This window comes from Amblyomma mixtum, chromosome 4 (genome assembly GCF_055824585.1).
Source record: "Amblyomma mixtum isolate Tamu chromosome 4, ASM5582458v1, whole genome shotgun sequence".
In the NCBI taxonomy this organism is placed as follows: domain Eukaryota; kingdom Metazoa; phylum Arthropoda; class Arachnida; order Ixodida; family Ixodidae; genus Amblyomma; species Amblyomma mixtum.
Window position 1 is genome coordinate 122,513,119 of NC_143015.1, and position 9,800 is coordinate 122,522,918.

The 9,800-nt window shown below is 47.5% G+C and overlaps 1 protein-coding gene across 1 annotated transcript; it reads right to left on the reverse strand.

Annotated features, from left to right (window-relative positions):
• Nucleotides 1-916: 916 nt before the first annotated feature.
• On the reverse strand, nucleotides 917-1,668 carry LOC149348121 (uncharacterized). Its single transcript, XM_089585743.1, has one exon. The coding sequence runs from the start codon at nucleotides 1,532-1,534 to the stop codon at nucleotides 917-919; it is 618 nt and encodes a 205-aa protein (XP_089441869.1). The 5' UTR covers nucleotides 1,535-1,668.
• Between the last annotated feature and the right edge of the window lie 8,132 nt (nucleotides 1,669-9,800).

The window sequence follows — 9,800 nt, forward strand, 5'->3', positions numbered from 1 at the left end:
CCGGACGTTGTTTTCCATACGCCCTTATTATGTCCTTCTGCACCGCAGATATATACATATCAAGGTGTCTGTCACGTTGTTCGCTCGGTGTCCACAACTTCTCTGACACGGTGGGAATCGTTTGTTGTCTGTCGCTGGTGTTTTCGTGGAAATACTCCCTAAGCCGGAGGTTTCGCGCGAAATTGTCCAGATCCTGAAAAAGTTGAAACTCATTGAACCCACCAGATGCTGGACAAAACGTTAAACCTTTGGAAAGGAGGCTGAGTTCGGCAGGTGTGAGAATCTTTTGTGAAAAATTAACCGCGTTTGTGTTTCCACCAGCTGTTTCATAGTTCTCAGCCGCGGACCTCGTATCGACAACACCCCGAGAAATATGAGCAGTTGTGTCATTCCCTGGAGCTCGGACAGCAGTCTCACGGTCGACAGTTTCCAACCTACCATTAGCGCTTAGCTCGGACGGTTTGGTTTCTGTATATCTGTTTGAAGCCAGCGGAATTCGGTCACGTTCTAGCTTTTTGGTCTTATCCCTGGTTACTTCCTCTCTTCTTTTTGCCTCGTAGTTTTTTAGTTCGCTCAGTTCGGCAGAAGAGAGAGCATGTTGGCGTCTCTGCTCTTCCTCGACATCTCTAAGTTCGGCAACTTTCCGTTTGCTATGATTGACGACCGTTTCTGTGAGCTTTTGCGATGCTTCTAATAATATATTATCCCAGTCCTCTTTTTCTCTCTCACTGAATGTGGACATGGAAAGTGTACAGCCCAGACGAAGACCTTTTGGAACACTACCCTGCGACAGGTAGGACGTTAGGTGAGATGCATGAAGCTCAAATCTCACGCGTTTATCAATAATCTTCCTCACTGAGAGGAACGCCTGGGACCACGTCTGCTCTCCGCGGGCCGTACCTTTTGTAACAGGCAGTCAGTTGCTCTGTCCAGAAGCCGCCTGCTGGGCAGCCATGGAGTACGTCCGGCGGGTGTTGTAGCGTCGCTCCGGCACTGGGGGTGGCGGTGGAGGGATACTGGGGGGTGGTGTTGACGGGGCCGCGTCTCCCGAGCGGCGCCCAGGGATTCTGCTGCGTGGCACGAACGGAGTCGGCTGCCAATGGTGAAGCGGGTAGTTGAGCTCCGCTTTGAAATGTTGGGCCAGCAAACCAACGCCCTCAAAACTGGTGTGCAGTCCGTCCACGGCGAGGAAGCGCCACAGAGGCAACGATGTAAAACCATGTTCGATGTATCGCACACCCGGGCCGAGTTCTCTGCGCCTGCATAGCTGACGAACTCCGGTCTTGAATTTCGACAACTGGATGTTAAACCATCTCACGAAGCGGTGATTTGATCCTCTGCTTCGGCGATTTGGGGCACGGGAAAGAGGAAGGCTGACGCCTATCTTCTTAATTGCCGGTCGGTTCTGGCGAATCTCTTCAATGAGTAGTGTCAGTCTCTCCAGGGACGAGGACGACCCATTTCTTGCGATGTCAACTGTCCCGACGTGTACGATCAGGGTGTTCACGCTCGCAGGGACGTACTGCAGCAGCATGGGGACGTCAGCATACGTGGCGCCACAGTAAGAGATGAAGCAGGGGGCCTCTGGGTCACTTGGCGTGAAGTGGTTGTGTACGTACTTAGTAAGGGAGTCACCGATGATGGCACTGTTGATCGGATGCCTTGGATAATGACGAATCAGACGCTCTGTCGTTGGGTTCCTGGCAGCCATGTTGAGAAATTGTATTCAGTAGGGGTTCCAATGGCCCAGTTTACTAGTTTAGGTACAGTATTACGACAAACGCGACTGTTCTTTTAACGTTTATTTTGCCAACAGTTTCGGGAATGGTATTCCCTTCGTCAGGGCAGGCTTACAATGAATCCGTTTCGTCAATATAAGGACACAGAACAAGCGAGGAGGTATAATCTCCGCCCTCTAAACAAACTTGAGAATGAGGGCAGGGGACCGTATAATAGGCAGCACGGCAAGTCTCAAACGGGCCGAGGCTGAACAACAACCAGAAAAAACAAACGGGGAGGTGGAAATGGTAAAGTAGTAGCAAAGAACGAGCCTGAACAGCACAGCGATAGAAGGGGCAAAAGAGCGTTAGACCCGGCTCTCGGCGCACGCGGAAGCCGCTACCCCCCCCCCCCCCCCCCCCCCCCGCCTTCCCTCCAAATAGGCGCACACCCCCGCAAGACGCCGCCGGGTCCGAGCGGGCGGCCCGTATCAGGTATCCTGAGACGCTTGCAAGGGACGCGTTCGAGAGACGGCCAACACACACTTGTTAACCGCTGCAACGGCAACTTCCGACTGTGCCCTCTGTGTATTTTTGCTTCATTTCGTCGCTTTGCTCTGCTGTCGGGCCTTTCTACCAGACAATCTGGCGCCCCTTTTCCCATAAATATACTAGGCGGTCCAAAACCGTGTCCCGCAGTGAGCTTCCCGTGAAAAAACAGCGTCCGTCGGGTAAAATACTGAGCTAGCCCGAGCGCGTAATGGGAAGGCAAAGATGAATTTGGGGGGAACAAAACAAAAGAAGGGAAGAGCAGAAAAAAAAATAGCTCTAGAAATGTTTAAAGAAAATGTAACACAGAAAATGTTAACGCACACACAGGAAGAGAAAAGAGAAAAAGAAAAACTTCTGATTAAATCTGGCGCCAAACAAGTATGACATGGTGAGAGCACTTTGATAAAGTTGGGCGCAGTGCATGTGGTTTCGAGATTTCCATGCACACGCAGGTTAAATCATTCTGAGATTATCGAGTTGAGTTGATGTTGGTGTAAGTAAATAACAAATGACAAGAAATATGTAGAAAAATGAAAATAAAAATGGCACGGAGAATAAAAAATTGAGCACAAGAAGTTATACAAAGGTTAACAAATTAAAAATAATAATAATACATGTGTGCGGAAAACGCGAAAGGTCTGCGGCCCGCGGAGCTGCCGCGTGGTCCCAATGGTCTAGGTGATATATCAAAGGTGTCTATTTGGAATGGAACGTGGATGCTGGCAGGAGGTTGGACAAAAAAGTACTCAGCAAATAAACTGCCAGATTCCCTGCCATTTCAAAGTGTGTCTGCAGTTGTCAAGAAAAAACAAGTTCAGGCGTATTCTGATAATAACGCTGTCCAAGGCCTATGACCTTCGGAATTTCCTACGTTGGCTCCTTTAAGCAGGAAAGTCTCCCGGGAGTAGCGTTCATGCCATGAGAGAACGTGCCGAATTTATGAATGAAGTACGATTCCCTTTGTTCCCTGTAATATGTGTTAGGGAACCCGGACTGGAGAAGGATTACACGGATGTTTTCAAAACTGTGCAGGGGCAGACGCAGGTGCCTGGAAAGGGGCAAGTTGGGCAGGGATGACACATGCGCTTTGTGGTTGTTGAAGCGGAAACGAAATGTTGTCTTGGTCTGACCAATGTACCCCTCCCCACACACCTCGCATTGAAGTTTGTAGATAACATTGCTCGAATCGCAGTCGAGGTCTTCATTTATGTGAAACGTAAAGCCATCGGACTTGGATTTTGCCAGTTTGGTGTCGCAAATGTGCGGACACACCTTGCAGCGGGGTTTTCCGCATGGGTGGCATCCACCTCGGGCAGCGGTCTTCTTAGTTTTCGCGTTGACAAGCAAGTCTCTCAAATTCTTGTCCCTGCGGTACACCACTCGGGGTGGTTCCTGGAATATTAGTGACAGCCTATTACTCTGTCGAATTATATTAAAATGACGGCTTAGTATGTTGTTTACCCTGGGAGCAGTTGCGGAGTAAGTAAGGATTAGGTTTGTTTTGCTGTCTTTTTTCACCTTATTCTCTGCCAAGATGGAAGAACGGTCTAGGCTGCGAGCGCGTTGAATCGCGTCTTCGACTATTTCCCCCGGGTATTTTTGTCGTGACAAAGCGTCCTTGAGAGTCCCCGTATGCTGATCAAATTCCTCGGTTGTAGAACATATTCTTCGGTATCTGTGAGCCTGAGAATATGGAATACTTGTTTTGCAGTGCTTCGGGTGGCTACTGTGAAAATGGAGATACTGCTGCCTATCCGTTGGTTTTCTGTATAGGGTAGTCGAAAGGCAGTTGCCGTCTACCGATATTTCCACGTCGAGAAAGTTAATCTTTGAGTCGGAGATACAGTGGGTAAACCTAATGGAGGGATGCAGGGTATTAAAGTGCGCAATGAAGTCCAGCAGGCTCGCTTCATCATGTTCCCATACAAGAAAGATGTCGTCTAGGAAACGCTTGTAGAAAAGTGGTTTTTTTGGCTGTTCCTCAAGGAAGGGAATTTCTAGTGACGCCATAAAGATGCTGGCATAGCTAGGGGCCATTTTTGTGCCCATCGCAGTACCGCTTGTTTGGAGGTAGTGCTCGCCATCAAATTCAAAATTGTTGGAATTTACGACCAGTTCAAGAAGGCCAGAAAGGGTTCCACCGTCCAAATCAACCACAGAGTTTGAGCTTTCGAATGCTGCCAGCGTTGCTGCTATGCCGTCTGCGTGCGGAATATTTGTATACAGGGAGCAAACATCCATGGTCGCCAGAAGGCCTCCTGTGGGGATGGTCAAGTTTGAAATCGATGGCTTTACGTTTCACATAAATGAAGACCTCGACTGCGATTCGAGCAATGTTATCTACAAACTTCAATGCGAGGTGTGTGGGGAGGGGTACATTGGTCAGACCAAGACAACATTTCGTTTCCGCTTCAACAACCACAAAGCGCATGTGTCATCCCTGCCCAACTTGCCCCTTTCCAGGCACCTGCGTCTGCCCCTGCACAGTTTTGAAAACATCCGTGTAATCCTTCTCCAGTCCGGGTTCCCTAACACATATTACAGGGAACAAAGGGAATCGTACTTCATTCATAAATTCGGCACGTTCTCTCATGGCATGAACGCTACTCCCGGGAGACTTTCCTGCTTAAAGGAGCCAACGTAGGAAATTCCGAAGGTCATAGGCCTTGGACAGCGTTATTATCAGAATACGCCTGAACTTGTTTTTTCTTGACAACTGCAGACACACTTTGAAATGGCAGGGAATCTGGCAGTTTATTTGCTGAGTACTTTTTTGTCCAACCTCCTGCCAGCATCCACGTTCCATTCCAAATAGACACCTTTGATATATCACCTAGACCATTGGGACCACGCGGCAGCTCCGCGGGCCGCAGACCTTTCGCGTTTTCCGCACACATGTATTATTATTATTTTTAATTTGTTAACCTTTGTATAACTTCTTGTGCTCAATTTTTTATTCTCCGTGCCATTTTTATTTTCATTTTTCTACATATTTCTTGTCATTTGTTATTTACTTACACCAACATCAACTCAACTCGATAATCTCAGAATGATTTAACCTGCGTGTGCATGCAAATCTCGAAACCACATGCACTGCGCCCAACTTTATCAAAGTGCTCTCACCATGTCATACTCGTTTGGCGCCACATTTAATCAGAAGTGTTTCTTTTTCTCTTTTCTCTTCCTGTGTGTGCGTTAACATTTTCTGTGTTACATTTTCTTTAAACATTTCTAGAGCTATTTTTTTTTTCTGCTCTTCCCTTCTTTTGTTTTGTTCCCCCCAAATTCATCTTTGCCTTCCCATTACGCGCTCGGGCTAGCTCAGTATTTTACCCGACGGACGCTGTTTTTTCACGGGAAGCTCACTGCGGGACACGGTTTTGGACCGCCTAGTATATTTATGGGAAAAGGGGCGCCAGATTGTCTGGTAGAAAGGCCCGACAGCAGAGCAAAGCGACGAAATGAAGCAAAAATACACAGAGGGCACAGTCGCAAGTTGCCGTTGCAGCGGTTAACAAGTGTGTGTTGGCCGTCTCTCGAACGCGTCCCTTGCAAGCGTCTCAGGATACCTGATACGGGCCGCCCGCTCGGACCCGGCGGCGTCTTGCGGGGGTGTGCGCCTATTTGGAGGGAAGGCGGGGGGGGGGGGGGGGGGGGGGTAGCGGCTTCCGCGTGCGCCGAGAGCCGGGTCTAACGCTCTTTTGCCCCTTCTATCGCTGTGCTGTTCAGGCTCGTTCTTTGCTACTACTTTACCATTTCCACCTCCCCGTTTGTTTTTTCTGGTTGTTGTTCAGCCGCGGCCCGTTTGAGACTTGCCGTGCTGCCTATTATACGGTCCCCTGCCCTCATTCTCAAGTTTGTTTAGAGGGCGGAGATTATACCTCCTCGCTTGTTCTGTGTCCTTATATTGACGAAACGGATTCATTGTAAGCCTGCCCTGACGAAGGGAATACCATTCCCGAAACTGTTGGCAAAATAAACGTTAAAAGAACAGTCGCGTTTGTCGTAATACTGTACCTAAACTAGTAAACTGGGCCATTGGAACCCCTACTGAATACATATATATATATATATATATATATATGGTTTGGTTTGGTTTATGGGGTTTAACGTCCCAAAGCGACTAAGGCTATGAGAGACGCCGTAGTGAAGGGCTCCGGAAATTTCGACCACCTGGGGTTCTTTAACGTGCACTGACATCGCACAGTACACGGGCTTCTAGAATTTCTCCTCCAAAGAAATTCTAGCCGCCGCGGCCGGGATCGAACCCGCGTCTTTTGGGTCAGCATCCGAGCACCATAGCCGCTGAGCCACCGCGGCGGCATATATATATATATATATATATATAGGTCGCTCTACAACAAAATAATCAGTTGAGGTCAGCGCTGTATCATCTTATCTTTCTTCGTCATTGTCTTAGGAGTGCGCTGTGTTTTACCCAAGAAAAACGAGATATTTTTCGTCTACTTACAGTGTGGTCAAGGACCCATTCCCGAGTATTTCATCCCAGATATGCCGAGCAGCAGGTAAAGGGAAAGCTTATACAAATTCTACCACCAGTGGGTACCTGGCGGCACTGGGGGATGTGATGAGGATTCTGACGGTACCAATGACGTAAGCAATGAAAACATCATCTAGAAGCGCATTAGACTGGTGATCCGGAGGTGCCTTGGCTGAGGTAAATTTGCGGCCGTCCCTTTTTTTCCCCCTGACGAAGGCAGCTACTTAGCGTACGTTGTAAAAAAGGATTTTTGTAGTCGGCTCTTTCCTTCGTTAAAAGCAGGTACATAAAATCCTTTTAAAATAAAAGTATTGCGGTATGCGAACACTTCTATATTTGCCTTTTTTCTGATGCGCATAGGAGGAACTCTAGTCACGAAAGCTTTGCGTTACTTGGAAACACTTCAATGTCGAAAAGTTTTTGCCAGAGGTTTTCTTACGACTACCTGCCCGCTAACGAGCTTTAAAAATTCCCCCAGGATCATCGAGAGCCCCGACTGGTGATTAGCGTAAGAAATTCAAAGACGCCGGACATGGGTGAATAGCGTGTTAAGTGCTCTGAGCGGCGACCTTCACCTCACCGCTGCCTTTAAGAACCGCGGTAATGAGCGCGAAAACACGCATATTGGTCACACCACTCTACAAGGGCGCAGGGGAAGCTTTCGCAACTCCCCTTGTATTGCGAAAGCAATACTACTTGCACTTTCGAGCCTTTGCCGTGACGCGGCGGTGCCACCATTGACCTTTCGCATGACCTCTGTGTGACGTCACGGCGAAGAGCTGGGCGACCATCTCGCGCCGTCCGTGTGCGACGGCGGTGCACATGAAGATTGGATTGGATTAGATTGGATTAGAGTGGATTGGATTAGATTACATTAGATTACATTAGATTGGATTAGATTAGATTGGATTGGATTGCGTTAGATTAGATTAGATTGAATTGGATTGAATTAGATTGGAACGGATTGGATTAGATCGGATTGAATTGAATTGGATTGGATTGGATTGGATTGGATTAGATTGGATTAGATTGGATTGGATTGGATTGTATAACCGATGCATCACCAGAAGTCTAACCACAAGCACCACCACCAGCTACATTACCAGCTGAACCATGGCGTAGGTACGGATATTGCTTTCGCAATTACCGGGCTTATCCAAGCTAAGCCACAGCGAATTTTTTGCTTACACTTTCAAGGTAACTTGCGTGGTATACTCGCTCTAATGTCGCCTTTGTACTTTCCTTCTTTTTCGGTCCTGATGTGCGTTCGGCAGGTCGCAAATTGATAACTTTTTTTTGCAATAGCGGAAGAGACCAAGCGCTAAGAAACGCTTGAAGGGTTGACCTTCGCAGTTTTGTGGTATATTTTTGCAACAGCCGAATTCATTATTTCGCGCGACAATATCACCTTTTGGGTGTACATAGACGCCACATGTAAACAAATATTACTTGTGGTGTTTGAGCCGCGGGCCTATCCTCAATGATAATCACAACAACTGCCGATAGGAAGTCAGTCTGTGTGCTTAAGACAGTTCTCTATACTGTGTAGCTGCTTAAATGAGCAATGAAAGCAAGAAACGAACGATGGGCATGAAAGCCATGTGATGACATTGCACAGAAATTCAATGCAATTGTAAAAAACGTAGGAGGGTCATTGAGTTTGAATTTATGGCTGTTAAAACTGTCTGCGCTGCTTAAAATTAGCTAAGGTCATCTGATGTAACACAAATTTTACAAGGCGCTCCTGCCTCTCTGGAAGCGGTGTACTTGACTTTAGCTTTAGTTTTATTGGGTTTTCTGTCCCAAAGAGAGTTATGCCATGAGGAACGCCGTGTTGCACGGCTCCGAATAACTTCGGCCACGTTGAGTTCTTAAACATGTGGTAATCGATATGAACAGTCTGCAATTAGGAAGTGTAAGATGACAAAAGAATAATTAGACTCTGTAATGCCCCAGTGGCAAGAAGCAGGCTGGAGTCTAGGCGGTAGGCGACTGTGGCATAGGCCCCTGAAATTGCACGGGGGTGCTCTTAGTATAGTTCGAAGAGAGAAAGAATTTGCAGATTATGAGTACCTTCTTCCGCATACAAGAGAATGTGAAGTGGACTTGAAAGAGCCCCAGTAGTGAGACTAAAAATGAAAAAGCTGCTTCATACTATGCATTCGTTCTGATATTGTGCAGGATGTGGAGGTCCTTGGAAAGGTGTGTTGTACCACCACAGAATGGTAAGGTCTCGAATTAGCTTTGACTTGAAGAAGAAACAGACGAAGGTAGTGAAGCGGATGTCGATTAACCAATTAGAGGTATGAGGGGAAGTACGGTAATTCTGAATATCCCCGCAGAACCGATCTTTTGCATTAACTGCGACAGACGATCTTAATGTTCAAAAAATCAACAATAATCTAACAGCTATTATTACGGAGCGCGCCGTAGAAGTCGGCTGTAGGAGGATTCGACAGGATACCGGCACGCTATCTCTCGTCTTAACGTGTTCTAGACTGCTGAACATCCCTGTCGGTTTTTGGTTATTTTTCTGTTCTTTTATATATGCTTTGACATTTAGGGTGACTATTCACAGTACCTAACTACTCTCACGTGACTGCGTTACCGTTCTCTTCTGTATGAAGCTGCCTTTGCCAGCGTTCTTGAATATTTTACCTGTCACTGAGCCTGCGTTCTCGCGAAAGCCTCTTTTCTGAGGTGCCGAGCGCCAAGTTCATCGGTTTGGAAGCTTCCCTTCTAAGGCTCTTAAAGAGAAAGCTTTGACGTCCAGGACATGTTGACACAACGCTACCTGAGCTCTTCTCTCGGTGCTGAAAGCTTCAGGCGGGCGCGGGGAATTCCCTTGTGGAAGCGGCGGCCCGGGTTGAGATGCATTAGCCAGATATTCCTTCGCGCCATGGAAAAAAATTGTACCTCCGTTCTTCGTGTTCGGGACAACGTAGGATGGGTTTTTGAAGGTGTTTGGCAGGTAACTATGGCAAGTACCTAGTGTCAATACGATTTTCGGGGATTGCTTTCGTAGACGG